Raw genomic sequence first — 16,625 nt, forward strand, 5'->3', positions numbered from 1 at the left:
GATACTTTCGTATCTTTGAAATAAATAAAATTAGCAATAAGATAGAAGTACAAGTTTAAGCAATTAAACAAGCTTGTCACCAAATCAAAGTACCCTACCTTTAAAATTCAGAATATTTACAAATATTGACCACATATTCCCTAGTATAGAAACTACAGAGGCTATATTCTATCCAATTGGAAAATTTAAACATACTTTTAAGCAACTCCTAGGTTAAATATAATGAAATTACTCATGAGAAATAGTCTCCCCAGCCAAAGACTATCAGACAAAGTCAAGGCAATACTCAGAGAATCATTTTCAGTCTTAAACACATTTATTAGAAAACAAGAGATAATTGGAAATAAAGCTGTTTATACAGTATACATTAAAGCACCTTAAAGCCCATTCCTGATGTGGTGGGCCATGAAGTAGTCCAGGAATCTGTGGATGCAGTTGTAAACTTTAAGCCTGTGGGACCTGCATAACTAGTGATAAAACTGCAGATTGCATCATATTGCATCAGAGTAGCATGAGTTAACTTCATCCTGATGAGATGTATTGGTTTGGGTATCACTTTAATGAATACATGAAAACTGAACTGAGTTCTTTGAAATCAGGCAAGGCCTTATAGTTTTATACCTTTAATGCAGGTACAATAGAGGCACAGAAGTAAGCTCTCAACAGTATTAGATAAACTGTTTTAATTAGTGTACTGGGCAAATGATTTCCAAAATTTGGGGCTTACTGGAGTAGAATGAAACAGAGTAAAAAAGTTATTAAAGGTGATTACAAGGTTGGAAAACAATGACTACACACAAATCTTAATCTGTGACTTTCCTAGTGCCACATGCCAGGCACTCTAGGATTCTAGAGAAAACCATACCAATATAAAGCAAGATCTACTGTAGCTCTCCTACCTTTTCTTGCAGGCAAAATGAATGAACTTCAGTAATTACAATGTCTGATAAAACTAATTTTTCAACTAAAACAATAATCTGGTTTTTAACTTTTTTTTTTTTTTTTTTTTTTTTTTTTTGGGTACCAGGGATTGAACGCACAACCATGCACTTACACGGCAGGCACTTAATGCTGCTGAGCTAAATCCCAAGCCCAATAATCCGGCTTTTAAAAACCTAGCTCCCTTTAGCTATATGTCAAAAAGGTAGAGCTATAGTTATAGGTAGCAAAATACTACAACATAAGATCAACTTGCCTAGTATTATAGACAAAAAAAAAATCTCAGCAACTTTCATTAACTTTAAAAAAATTTACAGGGTTCAATTACTACCTTGTAAGATGAATTTTAACTAAACCCTAAAAGAGATAATTATTCACATTATTTCACAAACTACTCTTTTTGCTATAAGAAATGAGTTGAATCTCATTAAGAATACTACTTTAGTTTTTCACAGAAAAACAAAGATATGATTCTGAACTATATTTTCAAAAAGCACCCCAGTCATATTTAAACATACACAGAGGATACATTAATACTTCAAGCATTCAATAATTGAACTATGCAAGTAGAGCTAGTACAAACAAAATTTTACTTTTAAGAATTCTGGCTATGTTAATTTGATTCAGTTCATTTAAATTATTATCTTTGCTACAGTTAAAGAGATCTTCTGCATTGAAACCACAATGTATGTCTGTTTCATTTTGTTTAGCTGAATTAAGCATTTAAAAACTGTCTTATTACTAAACCAATATTTTCAATTCTCAACTGGTACAACAAACTTCCTACCTGAGAATAATGTGTAAAAATGAATACAAATAAAAACAGAAATTCTCCCAGCAAATAATATATACAATCCCAGTAATACATAGTCTTTAAAAAAATCAGTCTTGCATTTATTTGCATAGAATCAAAGAAAAGACTAGAAAATTCAACATAATTACTTTATGAGGCTTACAGTTTAATTACTAATCCAGTTTTGAGAAAAAAATCATTTTTGGTTTTCTTTCACTAACTTGAGGATGGTATTTTTATAATTTTTCATTTATGTGCTGAAATTGATGGCAATTATACATCTTTAGTTTTTGCAGAATTTGTATTGAGTCCAAAAAAATCATTTTTGATGATGTATCTAACACATTGCAAAATCACATTTCTTTCATGTCGAATGTCCGGAGCTAGAAGCTAAAAAAAAAAATTTTAAGAAAGATTAGCTGGTTAAAAAATATATGTAGGAAAAACAATCTAAAATATTAAATGTATCTTCTCATATAAAGAAGAACAGTAAGAAATGGGTTTTAGAATTCTTATTTTGCTAAAAATAATTAAAGAACATTTCTTCCTTTTAACTTATAAAAATACTATCTAGCTTTTAAAACAGCACATTCTTATTTAGGGTTCTCTTTGGAGTATCTAGCAAAGGACAAGAAAACAGATTTAAACGTCTTCAATGCTTTAATCTAACAACCATGTCAAAGAAGATTCCTCAGTCAGTTGCAGTAGCTCACACCTAAGTTTCAGCTATTCAGGAGGCTAAAGCAGAAGGGTTGCTTCAGGGCCAACCTGAGCAACATAGCAAGATTCTCTCAAAAAACTAATAAAAACAATAGTTAATAATAATAAAATCCCAAATCTATATGTGGTATAGAAAGTGGTAAGTAGTTATAATAAATATGGAAACACTGAGAGCAAGTTTTTTTAAAATTTCTTGACTTCCATAATTTGCTACTTTTGTGCTTATTTTATTGAAAGAAAGCTAAAATCCCTGGTATTTAGGGTAAGTACATAATCAGAGGAAAATATGTGATTTGCCAAGATGGAATTTATTTTTATTTCTGACATGATTAATATAGCTCAGAAACATTTTCAACAGAAAGATAATTAATCATGAATAAGGTAAATATTTTTAAAATGCAATTTACTATATATAATACTGATATTTAAAAAATAAGCATATTTTAGGTCCACCTTAATAAGAAGCAACTCTATCTATATGTAATATCTCATACTAAGGCTACAGAATAGGTTAGCTATAGCCATAAACACTTACCTGGATGGTAAATATAAAACAAACTTTTCATAGAATGGCAAGCTTTTACAACTCCATTAAAAATGTGGAATTTTTTACTACTCTTAGAAATGAAAATAATCTTAGAATAGCTTTTGTTATGATTTGAGTATGGATGTCCTCCCAAAGCTCCACGCAGTCAGGGAGGCGGGCTTCTAACGTTTTGGGGTTTTTTTTGTGCCAGGGATTGAACTCATGACCTTGCATTTGCCAGGTTTTTTTTTTTTTATGCCGCTGAGCTAAATCCTCGGCCCTAGAGTTTGTGAATGACTTGTGGTCCAATGCAGAGATTATGGGTGTGAGTGCCATACCCAAGGGGGTACGGCCTGCACACAATATACGGGACAGAAAGAGTCTTCTCTTCATGCTCCTCCTTTTTTGCTCATGTTGCTTGTGCTGTCCTCTGCCACATGCCACTTTGTCTTGGAGCCAAATGGACTGAAAGCTCTATGAACTGTGAGCTAAATCTTTCCCTTCCCTAACTTTGGGTGTTGAGAATTTTGTCCCAGCAATGAGAAAAGTAACCAAGACAGCTTTCTTTCCATATCTTAGAAAGGACACATTGCTTTCTCTTCACTACTTGAAGATACCATTTTGAGCATACAATGCTACTAAGCAAACAATGCACAAAATAAATACACATAAATAAAGATAGAGAAAAAGCAAAGATGATCTCCAAGCATAGGAAATCAGAAATGTCAGAAAACTCTAGATATTTTCTCTCTTATCATTTTCTGGTTTTCAGTAGACATTTGTTTTTTAAAATATTAGTAAGTTTTGAAAAGTGCAATTATTCCACATTTACTGAACACCAGTTGTAAGCCAAATGCAGCTTTAGAATTAAGAGACACAGACAGTCTTCAAAGGTCATATGATTCTGGTAACCTGAAAACACACCAACAAAACCCCAGTGGCACCATCATTATAACATAAAAATACAAACAACTTAGCACAATGAAAAATCATTTACCATTTCCAGGAGATATGGATGATGTGTTCTTGGTTCAAATAATGTTTGATAGCTGGGATAATCTTTTTTCCTCTTTGGGTTTGTCTTTTTAAAACCTTTTTGTTGGTTTTCACACTTGACTTTTGAGAAATTTCTAACAGTAGCTTTAACATCTTGTCCTGGACTCTTAGGAGCAATGCTATTTATCTGGTTCTCTGCTGGAACGACCTGGTTTTCCGCCCGAAAGTCTGCTTCAGTCTTGATGGGAGTTTCTAAGTATAATGAAAAACAAACAGAAACAAAACTTTGAGAAAGAACAGAAATCCTGGCTACTTAATAACTTTCAACTACAAATAGTTTTGCAGCTCTAATATTTTTTTCAAATTAGGAGATTATGTATCCTAATATTTTTCAACTTGGGAACTATAACTTCCAAGAATTGAGACTACGACAAAGAGCTACAGAAAGTGATTCCAGGGAAGGAAATAATACCAGATGGAACTTGGAAGTAACACAAAGGAATGACAGATGAAAGAAACAGTACACATCTGGATAAACACAAAATGTATTTTTCTATTATTTGAAAAGAATTTAAAGCTAATATTAACAATGAGGTAGGGTTTATAATATCTATAGAAGTTAGAAATAAAATCTACCTAACAGTATGAAACTGCTGAAAAATTCTTTAAATTATCGTATATGTGAAGTAAATAATGTAATTTGAAAGCACACTGTGATGAATTAAAGTTCCTTACTACAAACCCTAGACCAAACAAAACAAAGTGGAATACCTTACAAATTTATATTTGCACTGCTTTAAAAACACAGAATAACCCTAAAGAAAGCAAAATGAAACAAAAATAAGATGAAGCAAACAAAATCAACCATATCAATAAATATATTATATATAAAGGGTCTAAACACCTCACTTAAAAGGCAGAGGTGACACAGGAAAGAAGAGCAAGATCTGATAAGAAACTAAATTAAAACACAAGCAGTCCTTGCCTTACACAGTTTGAACTAAGATGAAATCTCAGCTGTCACAGAACCACACCAAGTAGAAGGCTGTCATAAAGTAAAAGGATGGAAGAAGATACCACACATACCCTGGCTGGCTGGCAGCCCCAGTAACTTCAGGGCGGGGAGGGGGACTGGTCATGACAAGGCTAAGACAAGATTATGGGCTGGAATTTTCAGCCCTCCTCACTGCCATCGACTTCCAGGAAGGAGAGAGGGGCTGACGCTTAAACTGATCAGTGGCTAATGGCTAATGAAAATCATGCCTGTGTTATGAAGCCACCATGAAAAACCAAAAGACACAGTTCAAAAGGCTTCTAGACAGCTAAACATGTGGAGGGTGAAGGGATCAGATAGAAGTTCTGCACCTTTTCCTATATTTTGCCCTATCAATTTCTTCACCTAGTGTTCACTAGTATTGCCTGTAATATCCTTTGTAATAAACCAATAAATTTAATAATCTATCTCTTTTCTGTCAGGCAATTTTCCCAGCTTTCGATGGGAGTTTTTAATTTCCTGGTAATCTCCTCCTGGTAATCTCCTTGAATATGTTTCATGTATTCTAGGTTTTCTTTATATTCTTCATCGAATGTTTCTCTCCTTTTTTGTGTTCCTCCATTCTTCTGTGTCTTCTTGAAAGGTGCTTAGCTTTTCTTTTATTTTTATGTTATCTTTTTCTTTTTTTGGTACCGGGGGGATCGAACTCATGACCACTTGCTTGGAAAGCAGGTACTTATGCTGCTGAGCTAAATCCCCAGTCCAGCATTTCTTTTATTAATCTGCTTATATCTTGCTTTACTTGAATTAATATTTCAGTTTTGAGCTCGTCTATGATGTCACGAAGATATCTCTTTGTGTTCGCTGATGCCATGTCTGATATTGTATGTTTGCTGCCCTCAATCTCTGCTGTATTTACCTCTTCTGGATCAATATTTGCAGAGTTGGGGTGTGGGGGCTTTTTCTTATTTCTTTCTCTTGTCATGTTTTTGGTTCCTTCTATACAGGTGTACAGTGAAGGTCCTAGCCCCTTTCCTTGCTGGTTATGGTTCTTCTAAGCATGCTAGCTAGGGATTTCTGCCCTCTCAGGTTTGCTGTTGGTCATTGAGGTGCAACCAGGGGCAGCACATGCTGGCCCCTCCCCTCTGAACCAGTCAACCAGCCCGGGCCTTCATCACATTAGTGTGTGCCCCAGTAGGGAATCGGTTAAGGACAACTCATTGCATCCCAGCCAGGAGCGTGACCCAAGCCAAGCAAATCCCACTGATCTACTCTGGGTAGGGAGCAACCAACTGAATTCATTGCTGTTCCTTGTTCATGCCCGTCCTGCCCGATTCCAACACGTTGCCCAGCTGGTTGCCCCTTCCAGTGGGAGGGTCTTCTTCTGAGCATTCACTGCGGGTTAGTGCAGGTCTCCATGCTGACTCCCATTCTCGCTGGACTCATCAATCCCGAGTTCAGCGCGACTGCGGCTCTGGCAGTGAGCATGACGCAATCACAAGTTTGGGCAGCTCCAGCGAGAGCACTGTGGCCACAAATCTGAGCTCCTCAGATAGTAGCTCCACGACTTCGCATTTGACCAGATCTTTTCCCTTTCGTTTCTTCTGAGTTGAGAGGATCCATCTCCCTCTGTCTGGTTCTCTCCAGGATGTTTTATTCCAGCATTTGAGTTGTTTCTCTCAGGGAGGCTCTGTGTTTTGCTGCTTACTAATCTGCCATCTAATCTGCCATCTTTAGCTCAGCTAAACCAATAAATTTGATTGCTGTCTTGAGTACTATGAACTGCTTTAGCAAATCAATCAAATACAATGAGGAGGAGGGCTGGGGATTTAGCTCAGTGGCTAAGTGCCTGCCTTGCAAGTGCTCAGTCATGAGTTCGATCCCTGGTACCCTCCCCCCAAAAAAGAAATACAATGAAGAGGGTAGTTGGAATCCTGCCTTACAGCCACCTGCCAGAAACATAGTAAAAGAACCTGACGCTTGCAATTGGTACCCCTTCGGGTACTGATCATTAACCCAGGAACACAAAAGGCAAATGAATCACATATAAACTGTCAATTTTCTACTAAAGGAAGAAGAATTGGGATCATTTATATTCTTCTCTTTCTTGAGGTTTATGTTTTCCAGCTAAACATCAGATATCAATGTAGTGTTCATCAATTCAAATACAATTTAAACACTGCCATTCGGTTCTTCCAAACTAAAATTATTCTGCAGTTTGTGGCCTTTGAATTAGTTTTCAGTGTGAAGGTCTCCTCATCAGAGTTAAACCACCATTTTAGGAAGCTGCAGACCAGAACTGACAGCCGACCAACCTACCTGGATATACTTCTCACTGGAATTTTATTTCTTATTCATGTATTAAAGATTCTGCATTCATGTTTTAAAGATCCCTAGGTATGAATATAACCTTTTCCTTTGCTTTAGTCATGAGGGACTCTTTCCTTATTTATAGCATCCTAGAGGCCAGAATTAATACTTAAAAGATAGTGATTTTCTAACTAGATGACTAGATGGCTTAATAAAGCTGAACTCAAAATATATATAATAACATTTAAGGATTATTGGAAATTAATTATTAAAGTTTAAAAATCATTAGTAATAGTAAAATTAACAAGTAATGATGTCGGATAATAATTTTAAGACTATGTGAGTCTTAAAATAATTTTTAGGATCTAGGGACTATGAAGCAAGGGCTTTCTGCTTCAAGCAGGAAATTTTACAGAAGCAGCAAAATGAATTCACATGAAATCAAATATAAATTTTATTAGATTATATCCTCTGTTATCTACAAAAGAAAAAATTAAGTAACACTATTCAGAAAAACAGTAAATACCACCCTAAAAAGGACTGTAAGGGAAGGCAATATAGTTAGCTGTTTTAGATAAAATTTCAAGTCCCCTAACCTAGATTTTAATCACTCTGCCACATACTAGCATGGCAAACTTTTTCTCTAAGCTTAAGGTTCTATTAAATGAAGGCACGACCTCAAAGATTCATTGTTTCCCTTCCTTCTTCCAAGTTAAAATATGGTGGCAGCCTCAAAATGAAGACATGGATATAAAAAGTACAAATGTTTCATTTTAAGAGACAGAATAAAGCATTAGTTCACCTTGTTTTTATGGGATCCTGTAATCTGGTGATAGTTTTCTTTTTTATCACTTGTTATAAATATAGCTGATACGTAGGAAATGTAATATGTGTTGAAAGAGTAACTCCTTCCTATCAGTATATGGGAAACAGGAGTAAGAAATATTGTTTTTCTTACAATTAAAAAAAAAATAACAAGGCAACCGTCTGTTAAGGAATATGCTGAGAAAGCCAAAGTAGTTTCTATTTCAAAATTCAAGTAGCTTTTGACAAGCTACCAGAGTAAGCCACAGCCCATTAAAAACATGAATACAGATATAAACTGTGTATTACAGATTAAAGCCCAACCACTCCTCAGACTACACAAATACTGATTACCTCCAGCCTAGTCAACATTAAAGTGCTGCCTTCCTCTAACGCAGATCTTCTCTTCATTCCATAGAAATACTTTCGGATACTTAGTCTTATTCTTGTACAGCTCCTACTCTGATTACCTTTCTTCTGATACACATATAAAAATTACCATGCAGTGCCAGGCTTCCGTAATAGGACTGAGGCTTACTCATTAAACATAAGCTAGATAATGTATTCAAGCCTTGGATTACATTGTGTCATATGCATCAGATCAGCAGCCTATTTAACGGCTCTGGTAGGGGGCCCTAAACTCCGTAGTAATGTCCGACATGTTATCATCTCTGTCTTCAAAGGTAAGATGGGTATCTTAACCATTTCTGACTTCTGAGGAAAATTCTTCAAGATTCCTTTCTTCCAACCTTTAAAACATACAGGTTAATGCAACCACAAGTAGAGCTGCTGTATTTTCCAAATGAGATAATTTATGTAAATGTGCTGCATAAAGAACAATTTTATATGCATTTTTAAAATGTATTATTCTTTATCATAAAGCATCTCTCTTTACCCAGTAACAGTATTATAAATGTTATAATGAAGGTTCTTCAGAGCAGAGAATAAATTAAAATGAGCTTTTGCTATTTCTTTTAGAATTTTCTTTCATTTCCTAAGACAGTATTTTCCCTTTCCTTTTTTGGTTTTTGCCTTTTGCTCCTGGAGTAGCATATGTGTTTCTGTCTTACTCCAGTTTTCCTTGATCCCATGCTAACTTTACCTCTAAGTCAAAAGAAAAAGGAATTTGAAGCTCAAATAAAGAATATGCATCCAGGATGACATTACCATACAGCACACACTAAAGGCTAAAACAACAAAATCCAACGCATCTCAGTGTCCCAACAGAAGCCATGACTCACCTTCTGGCTCACTCTCTGACCCTGAAAGACTGCCATAGCTGCTCATCAGTGAGCACAAGGCTGGTGTCACTTCCTTAGGTATCACTGTCTGTTGCGGTGGAGGAGACTCTTTATCAGACTCTAAAATAGACGAAAGAACAGATTCAAACAGTGTACCTCAAAACATCTACCACCATAATAAAAAAAAAAAGGTGACCATCTTCCACTCTGCCCCGTTAGTATTTCTCATTATTTCCTTAGTCTTCCCCAAAAACTAACTTTAGGAGGCATGAAAAATTTCTCCTTGGTTTAAGTCTTAAGAAAAGAATATATTTACTTCGGAGGAAACAGAGAGACAAATGGAAACTACACAGCTGAGTGAACTTACCAGTGTTTCACAGGGATGGAATGTGGGCCTTCCTCAAACTAGTTACAGTCCCTGCTATTAATCTACAGGTAGCGGAGAGGCCAAAATTTAACTTTACTAGATTAGGATCATTAACTCTGAAAATTAGATTCAGGAATAAATACAAAAGTGCACACTCCTTTTGTTGGCCTTAATCAATGAATTTTACAGAAATGAATTTGCCTCAGATTTTTATTATTTAGAACTTCTAAGAACTTCAGTAAATAAGCCAGACATAGGAATTTAGCAAGTACCAAAGGGTCCGCCAGAAGGTAAGGTGTTTGATCAGAGCCCAGCAAGCCCAGCACTGGCCTCAGGACACCACCTGTTACATTTATTTTTGGCAGCTCTAAACCCATTAACTCTATTCTACATAACCTGTAAAAATAAAGCCTGATAGAAGATAATGTAAGTAATTTGTCTATTTAATGAAACAATTCAACCCACAACTAATATAAAATGTTTTAAAACTGAGCATTTAAAGTTCACTTCTAAAATCTAGAGGAAACTAAGACATGCTACAAGAAGATAGGACTCTCCCTCATGACTTGACCTAGCACTTGTTGTCAGACGAAGACATATCCTCTCACTCCTCCCACCTACCCACCACTACACTCCCTAACATTGTTCTTTGCTAATTTTAGGCCATATTATTACCTTTTCTCTTGGATAAAGAAAGGCAAGAAAAATATGCAGTTATATATGTATATTATGCATGAATTAAGCAGAAATCTACCACTGTGTTAGTATAAAGACTGTTAAATCGTTTGAAAAGTCAAAGGCCCAACAGTAGTGTCTCCCTGTAAGACCTAAAGAAATGTTTCAAAAAGTACGATATCTCACTTAATCCTTAAGAATCACCCTGTGGGTTTTCAGCCACAAACTGCAGTTGGGTCAAATCTAAGTCTTATCAAATGACTTAAAATCCCAATTCCCCCTCCTTCGTGTGTGTGTGTGTGTGTGTGTGTGTGTGTGTGTGTGTGTGTGTGTTCCTAGGGACTGAACTGAGGGCCTTGTACATGCTAGGCAAGTGCTCTAACACTAAGTTACATCTCAGCTCTTTTAAGTTTGAAACAAGGTCTCATTAAATTGCCCAGGTTGGCCTTCCATTTGTTATCCTCCTGCCTTGGCCTCCTGTGTAGCCAGGATTACAAGTGTGTGCCACTTGTCACGCCACAGTTCTTAACTAGTGAGCTACAATATTTCCCACAGATTATATAAAGTCTTTTTTAAATGAATCACTTTATCAACAGTAATGTGAATAATGTCTTCTTCCAGTGATAGCTCCATTTCTTTTTTCTCTTTCATAGCAAAATTCCAAATAGCTGTTTGATAAAGCTTACCAGACGAATCATCTGGGCCTTAGATTTCTTCACTTGTCTAACTCACTCCAGAATCTAATCTAGTTTTCAGGCCCACCACAACAGTGAAATTATTTTTCCTCCAAGTTTATCTGGTTCTGTTCAATGTTGCATTAGAAACTAGAACAGTGCTAAAAAATATCTAAAGAACAAACTATTGTCCAAATATGACACATCCCAAATAACTAGCTCAGAAGAACCTAGAGCCAAAGCACATCTTTTTCAATGCTATACAACATGATTCCTTTTTTATTTAAAAAAACCATGATGCATGTTTACGATTTCTTAACTTTGTGCTTTTCAGTTTTTTCCTCATATATTCTCTATTACCTTTGTGATCAGAAAGTAATAGAAGGGGACTAGGGAATCAGCTCAGCAGCATAAACACCTGCCTGCCAAGCGTGAGGTCTTGAGTTCGATCTCCGGTACAAAAAAATGTAATAGAAAATAGAAAAGCAAAGGGAAATAAACCCTGGAGAATAGTGCTCCTCATAATGCAACTCAAGAAGGATAAGGCAAGACCTTAATTGGCCTACACAGCCATTTTCTTCTTTCTTTTTGTTTTTAACTTTGTATCCTAAAACAATTTGGCATTTACACAAGCACTACAAAAATACCACACAACATCACCACATACCCTTTACACAGCCTCCCTAATGTTAACCTCTTATGTAACTCAAGCACATTATCTATGGTAACTGGCAAATTAACATTACTACTATACTGTATCTGACCTACAGACTATTTCTATTACACCCAGTTTTCCCCATTACTCTCCTTCTGTTTCAGGATCTAATCCACCATACCAGGGTTTAGTTGTCATGACTCCTTGGGAGAATTAATCTGTAACTCAAATAAGAAGTATCAAAAAACCGACAAATGTTAAAATCACATTAGTAATTTAAAAACGTTTTGGGAGGAGATATTTTGAGGCTATGTAAGATACTGTTTTGACTTAATGTTTTATCTTTAATTTTTCCCTCTGTCAGGGGATCTTATCTAAAACAATTATTACTAGGGTATTCTAATAAGGAATTTCTATTTTTCTAATTGCTTCTACATGTATTCACTTGAATTCATCTGTAAAATTCATTCCTCTTCACTCATACTTGTTTATTTATTATTTGATTTGTGATTCAAATATTTCTAACTTTGGTCATTGGAAATTCTTTATAATACCCTTTTGACATGCCAACATCATTGAGTTTTTTTTGAGAATTTTCTGGTATTATGAAGCTCTAGGCTTACCTTGTATTTTCTCAGTTCCAACCCTATAATCAGCCATTTCTCGAAGAGGCACTGGTTTGACTAGTGAATAGTATTTGGAATCTGGGCTTTCCATGTTAGATACATTTGTCACTGGGAGAGTCACAAAGCTCACTACACTGGACTGCTCTTGCACTCATGCACGCTCTCTCTCTCTCACACATACACACATTACTGCTGATCAAAACAAAAACATAATCTAATGCAATGACCAAATAATTACTAAATTATGAGTCTCTTTGTTCATTTTTTAGCATTATATTAACAACAGATTCTTAAAAAAAAAGTATTAGTTATAAAGAACATTAGGCAGGGATGCATCTTTGGGTATTCTTAAACAGTGTGTGAAGCATAGATAAAAGCCTCAGAATGGTATTGGAAATATTTACAGACACATTTACATATGCAGGGGGTGAGGTAAGGAAAGGTGGGGCAGGGAACATCCATAACCTCTTTGGGATTGCTAAGAACGTTCACATGTTCCACCACCTGGAAGATCTCTGAACTCTGTCCCTTAGATTTTACGGAAGCTTCACTACACAGGCACAATGGATTAATTCCTGGGCACTGGTGATCAACTTAAGCTCCTCCTCTGGAAGTTGCAGTGCTGAAAGACTCAACTCTCTGATCCTGTGGTGTTTTAGTGCTCAGCCCTGTTATTTGTTTCTCTCCTCCCACCCCCAAGATCTTGCTAGATTTCTGTATTCCAGACTAATAGTCTCATCTCTGAGGTACAAAGCAGACATGTTCTGATTCTTGGCCCTCGTTGTAGGTAAGGGCTACAACATTTAAAACCATTATGTTTTGGTTTAAAACATAATTATTTAAAATCTTTCATTCAGTGTTGATGATACAGCTCTGTGGTGCAGCACCTGCCAAGCAAACGTGAAGCCCAGAGTTTGATTGCTGTACAAAAAAAAAAAGAAGAAAGAAGAAGGAAAGAGGAAGAAGAAGAAAGAAGAAGAGAAAGAAAAAGAAAGGAAGAAAGAAAACAAAACCTCTCATTCAACTGTTCCTGGAAATCCAAGTGAATACTTGCTATTAATAAGGATAAGATGGATCTACCAATTCTTCTCATGTCTAAGTGTCTTCTGAGGACTTAAATACCAGTCTAAATAGAAGTTATAATCTTTTAGTTCTTGTTTTACTAGGTTGGCATATACTGAAACACTTAAACAAAACAGGCTGGGGATGTAACTCACTGCCTATATTGTGAGGCCCTGGGTGCAATCTCCCAAAAAACAAAAAACAACAACAACAAAAAAAAAAAACCAGAACTGGCCATGTATCAAAGTAAAGCAACATAAACTATTCAATATTACAGCCCTTCAAATTTTCATTTAGAAAAAATAACCACGAAGTGAAGGATATCAATTTTAGGCTTATACCTCACCAACGGTAATGAAGTCTTCACATTTACGTTTTAAGTATGTACTTTAAAAACATGAAAGCTTATGTTTGGAGTACAGATGATATTTTGTCACTAAGGTCATACACTGTAAATATGAGGAAGCGTATGGGCTCTAAAAATTTCTGAAGCTAAAAAAGGGCAGTGACCAAGAGTAACTGCAATACTGGCTCCAAACGTCACTCACTTTTCCTTCCCCTCTGAAAAGGTACCAAGGTTCCTTTTCTAAACTCTCTCTCTCATGTCAATTGTCCTAAATTTATATACTTTTTAGACAAATTCAGACTTCACATTTGAGAACATATATGGCACTAAGTTCAAATTCTTGTTCTATCTCTCATCAGCAATATAAGGAAAACTTTTTGACCTCTGTGGTTCTCCTTTCTAAAGGAGGAGCTATAATAGTATTTATATAAAAGGCCATTAGGAAGAAATCAATTAACACACAAAGCATATGGAACACAGTAGTACCTTACTCAGTAAGTGTTAGTTGGTGTCAAGATTATTTAGTAGTATTACTATCCGTCAAATTTTATTGTACTATACTAACCCAACATTCCCTTATGCCAAGATTCTTTTCTATCCTAATTTAGTCAATGAATTAGTTAACCCCCGCATTTCTTGCCATCTGTTCAATAACTTGTCATGTGATTATCATAGAAGCAACTGTCATCTAAACTGAACAGAGATTAAAATCCTCTCATTAAAAATCTTTGGGTATTCCTAAGCAGTGCGAAGCACATATACTTAGATAAAAGCCTCAGAATGGCACTGGAAATATTTACAGACACATTCTCTTTTTCTGAAGAGAAAATGGAGTCTCAGAGGTTGAATGATATCTACATATGATGGCAGTGTTTTGATGCTTTCATTTTTTGCCTTATATACAAGAGCAAACTTGTCCTATAAATCTAAAAGGAATTTCACATTAAACAAGTATAAATGTATTCTAGCCTTTGAGGAAAAATACTATTATGTAAATACAATGAAAGCCATTTGTCCAAAGAGTTCATGCTCATCCGCAGCACTCGGCCTACCAGACTCGCTGTTCATCAGAGCACCGAGAGGGTCTGCGTTGGCCTCAGGTGCACTCCCCATCGTGGAAGCACAGCGGTGACCGCCTGGGCTCTGCTCAGCACCATCATTTTTCCACTTGTGATGCTTGCCGGGACTTCTGATCTTTGCCATTTGTGAATGTCTGGACATTCCTTTCATCTTGCTGCAGTAAGAAAAATGCAATTCTTAGTAAAAAAAAAGACACTGATCTTTCAAGAGTAATTTGAAAAAAACTACTGAACGTAAAAGAAAAAAAGTGCTAAATGGATCACTCATACACTAGTACATTAAAGCAGTCACAATAAATGAAATCCAGTAGACTCAAAAACAAAAAACCTACGCTAGAAATTTAAAGGGATGATACCCTATAAACGCCCCATTTATTCATCCTAATTACACATTTTCACCTCCATCTTTAGTCTGAAATTGAGCTATTTTGTGCAATCATCATAGATCAGCTTGACAGTATTCTATCATTCCCATTATGCATAAAAATGTTTGTTAGAGCTTGTAAAGCAAATTCATTCTTGTGTACTTATTTATAAGAAGACTTAAAGTTTCTGAAGCATTTACAAATATGCCACTTTGTTTGACCCTCATGACAACTCTTTGAAAAAAAGAGTAGACAGATAATAACTACTATATCTACTTTATAGGAAGATCACCAATTTTGCCAAAAGCTTCAACTGTCATAAACCAGTCTCCAATATCCACTCGCAGATGTCAAGCTAAGAACTCAACTGAGTTACCACAGGCAAATCAGGTATGGTTTCCTAGGTATTTGGTATTTTTTTATAAGATGTAAATGGGTTTTTTTAAATTTCAATCTACAGTTATATGTTACTAGTTCATAACAATACAACTGATTTTTAAAATATTGGTATTATACATATTTGGTAAATTAATTTATAAATGCAGTTATAGTGAATATTCCTACCTTATTCCCAATGTCAGAGGCAAGGTCACCAGTATTTCATTATTAAGAATGATTTGGGGATAGGGTATTGATAGATACTCTTTATTAAAGAAAAGAAAATATTTTCTATTCTTCATTTACTAAGAGTTTTTTAGGAATACATGTTGAATTTTATTAGTTTTCTATTACTGTAATGTCCTGATGAGGTTTTGGTATCAAGATTACTGAACCATTAAAATGAGTTGCTCAGTTGTTTTGTGGGGTTTTCTTGTTTTGTTTTGTTTTTGCAACAGGGTCTCACAATGTAGTTCAGACTGGTCTTGGACTCACTATGTAACCCACACTGGCCATGAACTTCGGTGATCCTTCTGCCTCTGGGATTACAGGTGTGTACTACCACACCTGGCCACTGAAGAGTTTTTATAAGACTTGTATCTGGTCTGTGAATGTTGGAAGAATTTAACACTAAACCCACAGATAGTTGAATTCTTTTATATGACAGTACTTAATTATAGATTCTATTTTCCTAACAGATAACTATCTATTAGAGAAATTCTAATTTTTAATCTCTCAAGTCAGTTTTAGTAATTTGTATTTTAAATGTGTTGCTATTAAGGTATTTATATTTTTCTTTCTGTTTCTGATTTCTGGTTGACTTTACACTTGGTCAAAATGAATTGTTTTATATTATTTCAGTCCTTCTAAATTTGTTACTTATTTTATCATCTTTTTGGTAAAATGTGTATCTGTTAGTTATTAGGTATACTAATACTAGAGGCTAGGTTTTTTGGTGTTCAAATCTCCTTTTAAAAAATTTTCTCTAATATTACATATTATAATAGTTATAGAAAGAAATATATTAAAACCTTTAACTTTCAATTTATTTAGTTCTTCTTTGAGGCAGTCAATA

The 16,625-nt window shown here is 35.3% G+C and overlaps 1 protein-coding gene across 1 annotated transcript in view; it reads right to left on the reverse strand.

Moving 5' to 3' along the window:
- Positions 1-297: 297 nt before the first annotated feature.
- Positions 298-16,625, reverse strand: part of Nufip1 (nuclear FMR1 interacting protein 1) — a 37,825-nt gene continuing 21,497 nt past the window's right edge. The window contains exons 7-10 of the mRNA XM_003477469.4: positions 14,781-14,962; positions 9,324-9,443; positions 3,976-4,226; positions 298-2,122 (exon numbers count right to left, since the gene is read on the reverse strand). Of these exons, the coding sequence (XP_003477517.2) occupies positions 2,006-2,122; positions 3,976-4,226; positions 9,324-9,443; positions 14,781-14,962 (670 nt within the window). The 3' untranslated portion in view covers positions 298-2,005. The remainder of the gene's footprint in view (positions 2,123-3,975; positions 4,227-9,323; positions 9,444-14,780; positions 14,963-16,625) is intronic.

The sequence above is a fragment of the Cavia porcellus genome, unplaced genomic scaffold, assembly GCF_034190915.1.
Source record: "Cavia porcellus strain 051 isolate PalLab524CR breed Dunkin Hartley unplaced genomic scaffold, mCavPor4.1 scaffold_21, whole genome shotgun sequence".
In the NCBI taxonomy this organism is placed as follows: domain Eukaryota; kingdom Metazoa; phylum Chordata; class Mammalia; order Rodentia; family Caviidae; genus Cavia; species Cavia porcellus.